Source organism: Ovis aries, chromosome X, assembly GCF_016772045.2.
Source record: "Ovis aries strain OAR_USU_Benz2616 breed Rambouillet chromosome X, ARS-UI_Ramb_v3.0, whole genome shotgun sequence".
NCBI classification, from domain to species: Eukaryota; Metazoa; Chordata; class Mammalia; order Artiodactyla; family Bovidae; genus Ovis; species Ovis aries.
The window spans coordinates 126,456,566-126,473,642 of record NC_056080.1 but is presented as its reverse complement, the minus strand read 5'-3'; the positions used below and the strand labels follow the sequence as shown (position 1 = coordinate 126,473,642).

Below are 17,077 nucleotides of genomic sequence, written 5' to 3'. Positions count from 1 at the left end.
GCTTGATTTTATAGACAAGTACCCAGACACCACATCTCCAAGTGCCTTGGTACTTGTCCAGTATTCTGCTTATGTTGTACTTCTAAAGAGATAGCCAAATGGTTAATAAATATCCCTTGGGCCAAAAATAATGGGCAGGGATTAAGAAAGTGTCTTGTTTCTTGTCTTCTTCAGTTTACCAGACATTGTTCTTAGCACAGTTTCAGTAGTACTGAATGTCTACCCTCAAGTTGGGCACTTTGACAGCAAGTAGTATGTGCAATACGCCAAGCCAAAGTCTTGCAGCAGTTATGACACTGACTGTTGCAAGTATGAATACAAGTTTAGGGCAGGATAGAAAATTAAAATATCATAGCCGTGGTTCTGTAGTTTCTTAAAAAAAAAAAAAAAAAACCTTACCGGTTTCATTTGTAACTTTATTATGTATATTGGAAGGCTGGGCTTATGCAAAAGCAATCCTCACAGTACATTTCCCTCTTTTTCTGAGCACTGTAGACCCCTTGATGGGATTTTATAACAGGAAGGCTTCCAAAGAAGACGGGCTGCTAGTCCCGGTGTGCTCACTCTGTAGACTGTGTTCCTTCTGCCTTTCTCTTACCAGATGTGCAGTATGTGAAGCTCCTGCCGTGGTGATTGCAGTCCACAGTCAGACCATCCAGATTCCCCGCTGTCCTCAGGGATGGGATTCTCTCTGGATTGGTTATTCCTTCATGATGGTATGAGTCACTCTTCCTTGGCTTTGTCATCCTAGCTGACTGTCCACCATATCTACATTTCTTCCTAATATGAGGGATCCCTGTCATTTGAACCTCGTATAGCTTCTATTCAGGCACTGTGCTCCCTTTCATACATTTGCTGGAACAGATTTTCACAATCTGCCTGTTTGTTTTGATGAGAACCTTTGGTGTGGATACTGTTCTCTTGACTTTGGCTCTATTTACTTCACTGGATTTTAATATTTGGCCAAGGTCAGCACTTATCTTTGGATACTCACTAAGGTTCATGGGTATTGTGGCACATTTTCCCTTGTCTTTTCTAGCACACAAGTGCAGGGGCAGAGGGCTCAGGCCAAGCCCTGGCCTCCCCTGGTTCCTGCTTAGAAGAGTTTCGTTCAGCTCCCTTCATCGAGTGTCATGGGCGGGGGACCTGCAACTATTACGCCAACTCCTACAGCTTTTGGCTGGCGACTGTAGACGTGTCAGACATGTTCAGGTAAGGTGCTTATGGCTTTAGTTTAGGTCTTCAGCTTCCTTCAGAGGTGCTGGAGGGAGAGAGAGGCAGCTTATGAATGGTTTATTCCCAACAAATGTTAGAAATTTAGAGGACCATGTCCTTTATTCTTGGTTGTTCTCCTCATATAACAGACTCAGGTCAGAAGAACATACTTGACTAATAATAGGTGTATGTGGTTTGAGATGTCATGATGATAATTCTTTAAAAGCAAAACAGACCAACAAAAGATTATGTGACCTTCTCAGTAACCCATGAGCAACTGTTTGACTAGACTGAAGCCACCCTAGAAATTGAAGTAATCTGTGTTGCTTCCCCAGTCCAGGAGTCTCTTTCCCAGGATGTTTTCAAGGCTTTCATCCAAGTATTTGAATGAGTAAGGCTACCTGTAATACATGTGCCTGCAGGGGACTTTATTTTATTGTTTTTTTTTAATTTCTATTTTTATATGTTGCTTCTTTTGAGTTATTAACATTTTTCTTATGTATTATCTTTCTGTAACCATTATGTGTTATGTATTATCATCTAGTCATCGTCAATTGCCCCTCGTTCTAGGACTGTTAGAAAAAGGTATAAGAGAAAGAGAGGCGGAGACAAATAGACAAGGATGAGAGTGGTGGGGAGGAGAATCACTAAGATACCTATGACCACTAATGGCTCTTAGGCCATACCAGTCATTGCACTAGATTGCATTGCTCAAAAGTTAACCATTAAGTCAGCCACTTAAACACAATAGAATGTTAAAGTATGAACTGAAGCAATAATAGAATTAAAATACCAGAAAAGTCTAATTTGATAGTCTTGTTTTTTATTTCCCAGCAAACCTCAATCAGAAACGCTGAAAGCAGGGGACTTGAGGACACGCATTAGCCGATGCCAAGTGTGCATGAAGAGGACATAGCATTTTGAAGAATTCTTTGTGTGTTTTCAAATGTGATATAGATATATATATATATATACATATATATATATATAAAATTCCCAGGATGCAATGTCTCACTCTCCCCAACTTCACCACTGCTGCCACCCATGGTGCTACTATATATGACCAAGAGAACATGCTGACTAGTAAATCATGAAGATTCAGATGTACCTCAGCAATGTGCCAGAGCAAGGTCTCTGTTATTTTTCTACGAGTGAAATGAGGAAATGAATTTACTTTTTGGGTCCAGAATGACTTTCTCCAAGGATTATAAGATGAAGATTATATATTTTGCCCAGTAACTAAAATGGCACGTTAAAAATTCAATTAAGAGAAGAATCATACTGAGTAAAATAAAAGACTGCAGTTTGGGGGAAGAATTATTTTTCATGGTGCTACTAATCCTACTGTATCCCAGTTTTTTAATATAAAAGTGTTAAGCTTATTTTGCTCTGTAAGTAAAGAATGTGTATATTGTGTAAACAGCCTTTTAGTGCAAAATGTTGAGTCATTTACAGGTGACCTGACATGAATCACTTTTACAGAAAACTTAGGAAAACCTAGAATACAGACAGCAAGATTTTATATCCAGGTTTATCAAAGTGAGAGTTTATATTCTTGCATCAAGTCACTACTGAGAGCAAATTTGAGTTTTTCCCCCTAAGTTCTCATTTGACTTTTTTTTTAAAAAGGTCATTTTTAGTCACTTTAATCAAAATTTTAAATGTACATGTTACATACCAAATTATAATATCTAATGATGCAACTTCTCTTTTGCTGTGTTCTCCAGGACACTCAACACTAGATGCCCCCAGCTTTGATGTTTCTTACATCTTGACTTTGTTCATCCCTGACTGGGAAAATTCTCCCATATAATTTTGTGAAACAAAAACATTTAAAAAGTTGACGATTTTCTTCCCTGTGCTTTTTACGTAAGAAATATTCTCCTGTGGTCTCTGCTTGTTCAAAAACTGGGAAGACAATACTTAGTTTGTCTTCTCTCTTCAATTACAAAGCCAACCGATATTTCTGACTGTTTTATTTTAAACACTATTATAGTCATAGAACACCTTATTTCCCTAGCTGTCATCTTCTCACTTAATGTTTTTAACTCACCAATATCAATTTAATTAAAGATATCATATGTTAAGGATGATTTGTTGTGTATCTCTTCAGCCTATGTGTAAAATTACTGCTCATTTACAGATAGACCAAGTAGTCACTCTTCTCAGAGAACCATTTAGAGCAGTTCAAAACCAAAAGAGGTTTCTGCCGACTTTGATCACTCTGATACCTGATTGGAGATTTGCCAGCTGAGCCACCACGGAAGCCCAATAGGAGACATAGTAAAGCACTTTTTCCAGTGAAGAGAACAACACATTGGGAAGTATTTTGAGGCAATAAATTTATTAACAACATCGTGTTGATGGCTAAGAAAGGAAGCCGAACTACTTTTCATTTGGGGAATTCATTAATAATATTTAAAGCGGATTAGTGACTTAATATTCCTATTGATTAAGAATGAACACATGTAGCTCTCTAAAATAGTCGTGGACTTGCCTCTATAATAAAATGTGTGTTACATGTAAGATATGAAACAACCAAAGGATCTTGAGAATTTTAGACCCTAATGTGAGCTCATGCTCTAAGCTCTAAAGCTTAGAGCCTATAGTGGTAAAATTTAGGTTTTAAACAATGGTAGATAATACTGCTGATTTCCAGTAATGCTGTTGATTTCAAGACTAACCAATTGCAAATTCTAGCTTTGTTTTTCCGTGAGCTACACACACGAAAACACTAATGGGTTATTATAAGTGAGATGCCATGTTACATTCTATGCATTTTTCTATATGCTATACACCTGCAGGTTGCTCCTTGAGTTATAGCTGCAAGCACAGATTCCAGAGATTTTACTGTTTGTAGCTTTCCCTTTCATATTTAGCTGACTGAAAATCTTGGCTCAAAAAGAAGCTCCTAGATTTTAATAGTAGCATGTATAGCTGGTCTTTGTGTTTCTTGAATGCCCTAACTACTCCCAACCCTGTTTTGTTGTTTAAAGTACATGAACCCAATCCATTCCAGAACCTTAATGCTGTTAACTCACCTTTGCCACTGAATATTCAGATTATTCTGATGTAACTGCTCTAGTAGTTACCTATAGTGAGTTTTGCAGTCAAACAGTTAATGGTATTACCACATAGGCAGGCAATGAATAAACTCTTCTACTTAGTGAGATATAGTTATTACATGTAGCCACCAAGTGAAATTGTGTGTGTGTGTGTGTGTGTGTGTATGCCACGTTGCTATCATACTGATCACTTCCAAGCTTCCGAAGTGTTTTTACTGGACACCTTATGGATTGTATAGTGTCTTTTTTCACCTGGCCAAATTTGAAAAGCACTTTCTTATGGTGCTAGTGAGGTTCTTTGCCTCAAATGACATGTATAATCAAAAACTCACTGGTCATGCCAAGCCATCAGAAGTTTATTCATATGTTAATCACAAGAGGGCACTATAGCCTATAAAAATAAATCAACATGGAAATAAATCAGCATGTATTTGTTGAGCTCATTGTTGATGATGGTGGTGGAGTTGTCTAAAGCCCTACCTTTTAGATTCCTTGTTTTGGTTTCATGTATTCTTTCGTCTTCATGAAGATCAATAGCAAGTATTTCAAGAGGTGGCCCAGTTACCCAGTATTTGCATCCAAAATAAGGGACAGCTCTGATGTCAAAGATTTCCTTAAGAGCTTGATTATGAGTTGGCTCTGGTAGTAATTCCTGTGCCTCTCAACACAGAAGCAAATGTCCTTGCTCCTCTGTGCAATCACTTTTGTTTGGCCAGGATTTCAGTTGGCATCTTTAGCAGAGAAGCTCTGTTCTTGGGCTGGACTATAAAAACATGTTCATCCCTCGGCAGCTCCAACATATATTGAATAATATTTTAAAATCATATGTCATTTCAATTTTACAGCAGTGGTTTCTAAAGTATATTTGGGATGTTTGGATGCTTTTTGTGATGGAAGCTCTCATGAGTTGGGACACTGAAGGAAAAAGTCAAGTTAGGCCTGTCTCCCAAGTTTCATAACAACAAACATTCATTAGATACTTATTAGCTTGTAGGGCACAATGATAGACAGCAATCCAAAATCAACTCAACCAGAAAGGTCATCACCTTAATATATACTTCCAAAAAGAGGTATGCTGCTTTATCTTTGACTACTAAATCTCTCTAATTCTAGGCCAAACCAGAACAGATCCTACGGCTTTTTGCTGACTGGAGGAAGCTGACGCACCAGTCCATTCTCTAATACATGGACAGACTAAATCACGTTTGATGTGAAAGTGTTAGTCACTCAGTTGTGTCCAACTTTTTGCAACCCCATGGACTGTGGCCCGCCAGGCTCCTCTGTCCCTGGGATTCTCCAGGCGAGAATACTGGAGTGGGTAGCCATTTATGTAACTGTAATTCTCTCTTTTTCTATGAGTAGACAGCATGCCCAACACCTGACTCCATAGGATGATGAATTGCTGATAGCATATTTATGTATGCCAGATATCATCTGTTTTTCTCCTCCAGATTCACATTGCATTCTTCACCCTACTTTTTGCCCCCAAAGGTTCCTGTGCTCTCTGACTTCTGCTTGGGGTCAACCAATGGGATTCCCCAATAGGACAGAGTGATGGCCAAGACTGAGATTATGGTATTCATTTTTATGAGGCCTCTAGGGTCATCTCAGATTGGCTTGTATTTTTCAATTGAATGTCTCTTCTGCTCTCAAGATGACCTGTTCTTAATTATCTCCCCCTCTGATTTTAGTAACATCTCTTACCCCTTCAGGTCTCTGTGATGACAAGTCTGCTGCTTCTGGGCTGCTCACCCTGGATTCCTGTATTTTGTGGTTTCCCAACAGACTACCTATATCTTTGTAAACTTACCACAGACTTGTCCTAATATAAATGTATTATCTGTTATTGATAACCTGATGAATGCACAACCACTTCTCATTTCCAAAATCTGTGGGAGGTGCTTTATTCTATAGGTGGCAAAATGATGCTGAATTGATAAAGCCGACCTGCATGATTAGCATCTTTCCACATTGTGCTGAAGGATAAGCCAGAAGAAATGACTTACTATCACCTAATCTAAGACCTGTTTACTAAGCTTTATTGGAAGCTGTGTTCCAAGGTCTTAGGGTGAAATGAGGCGAAAATAAATGCATTATGATCTTCAACTATATGCCTTTTTTCAAATATTGTCTCACTGTGTCTCGAAAAAATGCATCTTGACTTTCCCCCCAGGTGGTCATTTGGTTTGCTTCACGCCGCACCACATGAAGAATCTCAGTTGGCGGACTAGATGCTAAGCACTAACAATTTGATTCCTGAAAGATCTGCCAAGTCTGGTGTACATCCCTGCTGTTAGTTAAAAAGTCCCAAAGTGTTAATAAGCCAAGAAATAGACAATTTAAGCCACCTAAAACAAGTGGTTTTCTAACTTCAGAGCTGGTGGTTTAGTTGTTAAGTCATGTCTGATTCTTGTGACCACGTGGACTGTAGCCCCCCAGGCCCCTCTGTTCATGGGATTTTCCGGCAAGAATACTGGAGTCATCATTGAATGTGCAAGAGTGAAGACTTAGGCTAGGGATTATGGAACATGAGACAGTCTCTAAAACAAAAGGCAGTCTGAGACTACCTGCAAATTTCAACCAGGGCCGCATAGAGCCTGCCAAGAAGTGATGATATTTTCATTTAATGTGAAGTAGTTTTATGATTGACTTCCTTAGGGCCACTAGAGTCTATCACAAGCTAGAATGGTAAATCAGGTGCCAGATTTTTTGTGTCTTTCTTGAGGCAGTAATTTGACTCTTGCTTGTACTGTAAGGAACACTATTCCTGATGCCTCAGTGGCAGCAAGAATAACATTTATATAGTTCTTGTTGAGGCAGTCTGAGTGTGAGTTGGAAAAGAATTTCCAGACAGAGTATTGCAGGAAGGAGTGAGTTTATTAAGAACAAAGAGTAGAGAGAAAGTGGGCACTGCGAGTGCAATGGGGTGACAACTTCTGACAGGCCATGGAGAGTTGACACTTTTTCTGAATTAATAGCCAATTTTTATAGCCTCAAGACAAAGAAACTTCCTGCTGGAAGGTTGGTGTTAGGTGATTGGTTGGGGCATTATAGGTTGTTTACTGGAGTGGGTATCTTTGCCTAATTGGGAGTCAAGAAGCTTGTTACTGATGACCAAGGGGTCTTCGGCAGCAGTTACAAAGGTGCTCATTTAGCTTCGAAGATAACCTTGGTTCTGGCCTCCGCTTCTGTGGCCTTGGTACAAGGCCTCACACCTCTGGCCTGAGGGCAGGACTCAACAGTTCTCATTAAAATGTCATTGGGGGCAGGACCCAACGGTTCTCATTAAAATCTCATTCTTCACACATTATTTCATCTGAGCCTCAGTGAGGCTGATACATTCAAAAGTCCATTGTCCATTTTATAGATGCAGAAGCTGAGCCTTATAATAGTTAAGTGACTTTCCCAAGGTCACAGAACAAACCATTAAGTTCTTTTTTTTCACTCAAAATCTAATAATCACTATCTAGTCATTAAGAGACCTATATCAAAATATTCAAAATCATATGTACTAGAGATTCTTGTCACTACAAGGATCTCTGCCTCCTGAGAAATGATAAGTTGCATGTTTTGGAAATCTTGCTGCTGCTGTTGCTAAGGCCCTTCAGTCGTGTCCGACTCGGTGCGACCCCATAGACGGGAGCCCACCAGGCTCCCCCGTCCCTGGGATTCTCCAGGCAAGAACACTGGAGTGGGTTGCCATTTCCTTCTCCAATGCAGGAAAGTGAAAAGTGAAAGTGAAGTCGCTCAGTCGTGTCTGACTCTTAGGGACCCCACAGACTGCAGCCCACCAGGCTCCTCCATCCATGGGATTTTCCAGGCAAGAGTACTGGAGTGGGGTGCCATTGCCTTCTCCATCCCTAGTTAATGAAGAGTGATTTTCCCAGCACCTTTGTAGCATGTGAGACCCTCTTGAATTAGCTGTTTGACCTAGGGGACTTAGAGTAAATCCATGGTACCTCATGATATTCTTCTCTGTCTGGTCTAAGTCTATGCAGTGAGAGGAAACCTTGTGACTCTGGCTTGGTATTGGCCTCACATAACCTTTCTTGGGGATCTTGAATCCAAATGAGCCCCTGGAATTTGAATGTTCTGGTTCACAGATGCTCCAGTGCTACCAGTGCCCAAGTAAAGAACATTGTGTATCAATTGCTATGAAACCTGAGACCATGCAGATACTATCTATCATTTATTTTAGACAATGTAAAAAGTAACCTGGGGGAGGGGAACTTTTCTTCCCTGGGAAGTTCATTATATTTCATTAAAACCCCTATAAATAAACACAGAAGCAGCTAGAGTTTGCTAACTATAAGATGCACTGGTCATATTTTACATGTAGTAACTTTCCTCCTTTGGTTTCCCTCAGCAGAAATTTAGGCTGGGAATCAGGTGAACAAACATCAACTGGGCTAAGGAGTATGAGATTACTTATCAGAATAGAGATACAGAAAGTGTTAAAGACAAATTGGCTAAAATAGGGCCCTGCTTAGCTTATAGTAATCAGTACAGTAAGAAGCTGGGCTTTGAGATTACTAGGCTTAAATATGTTAAATTAGCTGTGAATCCAAATGTGACAGCTGTTGCCCACTTTAAGGCCAGCAATCACACAGAAAACCACCCATATAGAGTGGAAAGAGATAACAGCCTAAAGCCATTTTAACAAATATATTCTCCTGCTCTGAGGAAAGTGGTATTTTCTTTTTTCCCCTGTATTTTTTTAATTGAACTATACTTGATTTATAATATTAATATGTCTCAGGCATATGATGTAGTCATAATTTTAAAGGTTATATTCCATTTATAGTTACTACAAAATTTCAGCTATATTGTGTTGTGCTAAATATCCTTGTAGCTTATTTTATACATAGTAGTTTGTACTTCTTAATCCTCTACTGCTATCTTGATTCTCTCCACTTCCCTCTTCACACTGATAACCACTAGATTGTTCTAAATATCTGTTTCTCTTTTGTTATATTCATTTGTTAAATTCTACATATAAGTGAAAACATTGTATTTCTGATTTATTTCACTTAGCATAATGCCCTCCAAGTTCATCCATGCTGTTGAAATGGTAAAATATCATTCTTTCTATGGTTGAGTAATATATTGTGTATATCTATATAGATAGATGAATGGGTAGATAGATGGATAAATATAAACCACATCTTCTTTAACCATCTGTTGATGGGCATTTAGGTTGCTTCCGTATCTTGGTAATTGTAAACAGTGCTGCTTTGAACACTGGGGTTCATGTTATCTTTCAGATTAGTATTTTCTTTTTTTTTTTTTCTGATATATATACCCAAGAGTGGAATTGCTGGATCATATGGTAATTCTGTGGTGTTGGAGAAGACTCTTGAGAATCCCTTGGACTGCAAGGAGATCAAACCAGTCAATCCTAAAGGAAATCAGTCCTGAATATTCTTTGGAAGGACTGATGCTGAAGCTGAAACTCCAATACTTTGGCCACCTGATGCGAAGAACTGACTCATTGGAAAAGACCCTGATGCTGGGAAAGATGGAAGGTGGGAGGAGAAGGGGATGTCACAGGATGAGATGGTTAAATGGCATCACTGACTCGATGGACATGAGTTTGAGTAAGCTCCGGGAGTTGGTGATGGACAAGGAAGCCTGGCGTGCTGCAGTCCATGGGGTCGCAAAGAGTCAAACTGAACTGATGATAATTATATTTTTAGTTTTTAAGGACTCTCCATACTGTTTTCAATAGTGGCTACACCTATTTACATTCCCACTACCAGTGTACAAGAGTTCCCTTTTTTCTACATCCTCAATAACACTTGCTATTCATAGGCTTTTTGCTGATATTCTGACATGTGTGAGGTTATTATCTCATTGTGTAGAAACTATTATTTTCTTTCGTTCTCTCTGAGCAAGCAGAAGTAGCCACAGGCACAAGACAATGTGCTAAGGCTTTTCCCATTGCAGCTATATCAGGTTTTTCTTCTTCTATTTTGAAAATCTCTTATTAGGTACATTAAGTATTTACTACAGTGGATGTAAAGTGGTATCTCATTGTAGTTTTGATTTGTATTTTCTTAATGCCTAATGATGGTTTCCCAGGTAGCACAGTGGTAAAGAATCCATCTGCAGTACAGGAAACATGGGTTTGATCCCTCGGTTGGGAAGATCCCCTAAAGAAGCAAATGGCAACTCACTCCGGTATTCTTGCCTGGAGAATCTCATGGACAGAGGAGCCTGGCAGGCTCCATGGAGTTGCAAAGAGTCGGCCATGACTGAGTGAATAAACAACAACAACAACAATGCCTAATGTTGTTGAACATCTTTTGTGTGCTCGTTGGCCATTTGTGTGTCTTTAGTGAAATGTCTATTCAGATGGTTTGCCCATTTTTAAGTTGAGTTATTTTTCTCTTTACTGTTGAGCTGTGAGAGTACTTTATACTCTGAATACTAGTCCCTTATCAATATTTCCAAATATTCTCTTCCATTCTGAGAGTCATCTTGTTAGTTTCTCGGTGTCCTTTAAAGTACAAAATATTTTAATTTTGATGAAATCCTACTTATTTATTTTCCCTTTTGTTCCTGGGTCGGAAAGATCTGCTGGAGAAGGGATAGGCTACCCACTCCAATATTCTTGGGCTTCCCTTGTGGCTCAGCTGGTAAAGAATCTGTCTGCAATGTGGGAGACCTGGGTTCAATCCCTGGGTTGGGAAGATCCCCTGGAGAAGGGAAAGGGCTACCCACTCCAGTATTCTGGCCTGGAGAGTTCCCTGGACTATATAGTCCATGGGGCTGCAAAGAGTCAGATGCAGCTTTCACTTTCACTTTGTTGCTTTTGCTGTTGGAGTCATATAATCCAAGATCATGAAGATTTGCCCCTGTTTTTCTTCCAAGAGTTTTATTGTTTTGCTCTTTCACTCAAATCTTTGATTCATTTTGAGTTAATTTTTATACATGGTGTGAGGTAAAGGTCCAACTTCATTCTTTCGCATGTGGCTATTCAGTTGTTCCAGCACAATTTGTTGAAAAGACAGTTTTCCCCAACTGAATTGCCTTGGCATCATTTGAAAAATCAATTGATCACAAATGTGTTGGTTTATTTCTAGACTCTCAGTTCCATTCCATTGATCTATATGTCTGTCTTTATGCCAGTACCGCACAATCTTAATTACTGTAACATTTGAGTACGTTTTGAAATTGTCAAGTGTGAGTCTTCCAACTTTGTTCTTATTTTTAAGGATTGTCTTGGCTTATTCAGTCTCCCTTGTGATTCCATATAAGTTTTAGGATTAGCTCGTCACTTACTTCAAGGGAAAAATAGCAAATGGGATTTTGATAAATTGCATTGAATCTGTATATCACTTTGGGGAATATTGTATTTTAAGAATAAGTATTACAACCAATGAACACAGGGTGTCTTATCATTTATGTAGGTCTTCTTTAACTTTTCAATGACCTTTTGTAGTTTTCAATAAACAAATATTATACTTCTTTAATTTATTCCTAAGTATTTTATTTTTTCCACTACTATAAATGGAAATTTTGCCTTAATTCTCTTTTTCAATTGTTCATTGCTTGTGTATAGAAATACAATTTTTTATATATTGATCCTGTATCCTATAACTTTATTAAATGCATTTGTTAGCTTGAACGATTTCCCAGGTGGTGCTAGTGGTAAAAAACCCGCCTGCCAATGCAGAAGACATAAGAGACAGTGGCTCAATCCCTGGGTCAGGAAGATCCCCTGGAGAAGGAAATGGCAACTCACTCCAGTATTCTTCCCTGGAGAATCCCATGGACAGAGGAGCCTGGCGGGCTACAGTCCACAGGGTCTCAAAGAGTCAGACATGACAGAAGCAACTTAGCACAGACAGCTTGAATAGCTTTTAGTGGATTTCTTAGAATTTTCTATATATAAGGTCATATCATCAAAACAGAAGTGATTTTACTTCTTCTTTTCCAATGTTTATGCCTTTTATTTATTTTCTTTTACTAATTGATCAGGCTAGACACTCTAGTACAATATTAAATAGAGATGAATGAGAAGAGACATCTTGTTGTACCTAATCTAATGGGAAAAGTTTCAGTCTTTCACCATTAAGTGTGATGTTAGCTGGGGTTTTTCATAGATACCCTGTGTCAGGTTAAGAAACTTCCCTTCTATTCCTAGTTGGTGAGTGTTTTTACCATGAACAGTTGTTGAATATTGTCAAATGATTTTTATGCATCAATTGAGATAATCATGTGGGTTTTTTCCTTCATTCTACTAATTGTGTGTATCACATTGATGAATTTTAATACATCAAACCAACTTTACATTCCAGTAGAAATCCCGCTTGATTATGGTATATAATTCTTTTAAGATGCTTTTGAATTTGTTTTGCTAGTATTTTATTGAGGATATTTTTGTACCAATATTCATAAGAATCTGAATCTGTAGTTTTCTTACAATGCCTTCTCAGCATATTACTGACCTCATAGAATGATATAGGAAGTGTTCCTTCCTCTTCAATTTTTTTGGAGGAGTTTGACCAAGGTTTTGTTAATTCTTCCTTAAAAGTTTGGTAGACTTCACCAGTGAAGCTATCTGGTCCTGTGCTTTTTATATGTTGCTTAATTGGATTTGCTGCTGCTGCTGCTGCTGCTGCTAAGTCACGTCAGTCGTGTCCAACTCTGTGCGACCCCATAGATGGAAGCCCACCAGGCTCCTCTGTCCCTGGGATTCTCCAGGCAAGAACACTGGAGTGGGTTGCCATTTCCTTCCCCAATGCATGAAAGTGAAAAGTGAAAGTGAAGTCGCTCAGTCATGTCTGACTCTTAGCGACCGCATGGACTGTAGCCTACCAGGCTCCTCCACCCATGGGATTTCCCAGGCAAGAGTACTGGAGTGGGGTGCCATTGCCTTCTCTGAATTGGATTTGCTAGTGGCTTTTATTGTTCTTTTTTTTTTTTGTCTATATTCATAAGGAATATTGCTCTGTAGTTTTTTCATCATATGTCTCTTGTTTTGGTATCTATGAAGTTTTAGCCTCATGGAATGAGTTGAAAAGTTTTGCCTCTTCAATTTTGGGGGAGGGGAAATTTTGTGAATGATTGGTATTAATTCTTCTTTATATATTTTGTAGAATTCACCAGTTATCTTGTTCTAGGGTTTTATGCATGGGAAGTTTTAAAATTAATTGTTCTATCTTTTTATTTGTTGTATCTATTCAGTTTTTTCATTATTTATTGTCAGTTTTGGTGCTTTGTGTTCTAGAAGTAGGTTTGTTCCAATTAATGTGTCTAATTTATTCACATACAATTGCTCATAGTATTCTTTTATAGATGGGCTTCCCTAGTAGCTCAGATGGTAAAATGTCTGCCTGCAGTGCAAGAGACCTGGGTTCAATCCCTGGGTTGGGAAGATCCCCTGGAGAAGGAAATGGCAACCCATTCCAGTATCCTTGCCTGGAAAATTCAGTAGACAGAGGAGTCTAGCAGGCCATCGTCCATGGGGTTGCAAAGAGTCAGACATGACTGAGTGAAAAACACACATTCTTTTATAGTCATTTTTATCTCTGTAACATTAGTAGTAATGCCTCCCCTTTATATTTGATTTTAATAATTTGGATCTTCTTCATCTTTTGTCTATCCCATGAATCATAGCCACATTGGCCTCCTTGGAGTTAGAGGTCCACATCTTTAATTCCAGGTATTGGCTTAGATTATCCATGACCAGGCTCCATGGCCTGAAATTGTTCTGAAGGCAATAAGACAGGGCAGATGTAGGTCTTATCAAGTTTGTCTCACCCCTCTTAGGGATCACTGTTGTTTATTACTTGGTATGTAGTGTCTTGAAGCCCCTTGTTTCATATTCTGAGGTTCTTTCTTTGGTTGTTCAGGTGGGAGATTAAATATGGTCCATCTTGGCCAGAAGTAGAAGTCTTAATATCTTATTATTTACAATTACTTGGTGCCAGCACAGGGTAAATATTCATTACAACAGCAGGCCTAGATCTTTGTAGGGGATTTTGTTTACTATATAGCACATAGGGCTTTAAATGTAGGGTCATCTGTTACCTGTTATGAATATTTGTATTAGGATAGCCTAGTCTTTTGTCTCAGCTGTGATTTAACAATTGGAGTTTCAGATATTATTCTCATTAACTCTAGTAATACAGAGTTTTACTTTACCATAAGTGGGAAAAGTAGAACAAAAATGGTTTTAGGCTCTGATTACACAAAGTGAAATATTGTGAGCACCATTGGTGTAATGAACACATTTCTTAGTGGGGGTAAGGAGTATGAAAACAGGGAAGGAGAAGTGAAAATCCTCCTTTCAAATCCTATATAGCAAACTGTCAATTTTTTCATGTACCATGTGTCATAGAACTCTAGACTAAGAAGAAATCTTTCCAGTCCCAATCCTTATATCCTATTCTACTAGACCTCTTATCAGGACTTTAATAGCTAGGAAAGATGGTTAAAATAACTTCTCCAAGGGAAAAAAGTGGATGAAAAGAGAATTATTTGGAAAGGTGGTAGGGCCTGGTCTATAGCCTGTCTAAGATCCCCTGTAGTTCTAAACCTATTTCCAGAATATCAACTCTATACAAACAAAGCAAGAGTCAACTATAGTTTTCTAAGATGTAAAGTAACCAACTGAAACCCTTGGCAACCAGAATGTTGACCTATTGTCATTGTTGTGCTTCCACAAAAAGACATGGTAGTCTTGCAAAAAAATAAGTTTTTGCAGTTTCTGTATATGAAGTATATCTACTGTGTAATACGAGATATTTAGCTATAATTCTCAGTACTAAGCACCATCACCAATACCTCCTGTCATCCCAGAATGAGCATAGTCTTCATATAAAGAGGAAAAAAACATAATAAAAAGGCAAGGTTGGAAAGGTGGTTCCCAAAATGCTTCTGAGAAAGTTAAAACAATAAGAAAAGTTTAAGCATAGATATATTTTAAATGGCAAACATACATTCAATTCCCTGAAATGTTGTAGAAAACACAAAAAATGTCGAAAAACTTCTTGGGAGTTACAAATATGGAAATATAGAATGAACTGTGGGCATCACTTTTCTCTGTACACACTGAAGAATTTGCTTCCCATTTCAGTGTTTTTGTGCTCATTCTGTTACTGAATTGATATTTCAGATAACTGCCAGTGAAACAGAACACCTTATAATGCATATTCTGAGATTAAAAACTCAAATCATTAACAAAACAAAAAGGCAACCTACTGAATGTAAGAATATATTTGAAAATCATATATCTAATAAGGGATTAATATCAAAAAATATAAAAAAAAAACTGCACAACTCAATAGCAAACAAAATAAAAACCAACCAAACAAAAAAACAACCCAAAACAATCTGATTTTAAAAATGCACAGAGGATATGAATAGACATTTCCTCCAAAAAAAGACAGTCAATGGGTACATTAAAAGATGCCCAACATTACTAATCATCAGGTCAGTGCAGATCTAAAAAAAAAAATGATATTTTACCTCATACTTGTCAGAATTACTATCATCAGAAAGCCAAGAAATAACAAGTGCTGGTGAGGGTGTGGAGAAAAGAGAACCTTAGGTCACTGTTGGTAGAAATATAAATCGGAATAGCCACTAAAAAAAAAAAAAAGTATGGAAGTTCCTCAGAAAACTTAAAGGTACCATAAAATCCAATAATTCCACTTCTAGTGTTTAACCAAAAAATTCATACTAATTTGGAAAGATATATGCACCCTTATGTTCATTGCAACATTATTTACCAAATAGTCAAGATTTGAAAACAATCTAAGTATCTATCAGTGGATGAATAAAGAAGTTGTGGTATACATGTACAATGGAATATTGCTCAGTCACAAAAAGAATAAAATCTTGCCATTTACAGCAACATGGATGAACCTTGAGGGTATTATGCCAAGTGAAATAAGTCAGAGAAAATGCCAGGTGGTCTCACTTATATGTAGAATCTGGAAAGCAAAACAAACGAACAAAGAAAACAAAATCCAGAAATATAGAAAACAAAAAGGTGGCTATTGGGGGGCAGAGGATGGAGGATGGGTGAAATAAGTGAAGGGGGTCAACAGGTACAAGTTTCCAGTTATAAAATAAATCATGAGGATGTAATATACAGCATTACAGATGACTTATAATCAGTACTGTAGTTCTGATTTGAAAGTTGCTAAGAGAATAAATCTTAAAAGTTCTCATGGCAAGAAAAAAATTTGTAACTTTGTATGGCAACAGATGGTAACTATACTTATTATGGTAATAGTGTATGTCAATGTTGAATAATTACATTCAATACCTGAAACATGGTGTTATATGTCAATTACACCTCTATTAAAAAAAGAAAAAGACAAAAAACCAAAACAAAACAAGAAATGTCAAGGAGGGGATTGTTTCTGTTTCAGTTCGATGGACCCAATGTTTAATATTAAGTTACATCAGTTGTCTCCTGCTAAATTCTCAGGACTTTATTCTAAATAAGTTTTCCCCATTTATATAGCACAGCGCTGATGTTACTGACAAATTCCAATGTAGCATGCAACAGTGGTTCCTAATTGCTTTAGCATTTATCATTCACAAGAGACAGGAGGGAAATTTGTCTCATTTTGTACAGCTCAGTTGCATTTCTTATCTCTGAAGTACACTTAAGCAGCAAACTGGGACTTAAGGTAGATGCCTGAAAACCAGCAACCATTAAAATGGATGTCTTAGAGGAAAAATGTATTGGTTTTTCTAAAACAGAATACAGTTTAGCCTCATTCTGTGCATTAATTTTGCATAATTTCTTTTGCATATTTTATAAATTAGGGGCC

At 37.9% G+C, this 17,077-nt stretch overlaps 1 protein-coding gene across 1 annotated transcript in view; it reads left to right on the top strand.

Moving 5' to 3' along the window:
* The window catches only part of COL4A5 (collagen type IV alpha 5 chain), a 262,054-nt gene extending 258,752 nt beyond the window's left edge, over positions 1–3,302 (top strand). The window contains exons 49-51 of the mRNA XM_004022429.5: positions 602–716; positions 1,040–1,212; positions 2,050–3,302. Coding sequence (XP_004022478.1) covers positions 602–716; positions 1,040–1,212; positions 2,050–2,131 — 370 coding nt within the window. The 3' untranslated portion in view covers positions 2,132–3,302. The remainder of the gene's footprint in view (positions 1–601; positions 717–1,039; positions 1,213–2,049) is intronic.
* The last annotated feature ends 13,775 nt before the right edge of the window (positions 3,303–17,077 follow it).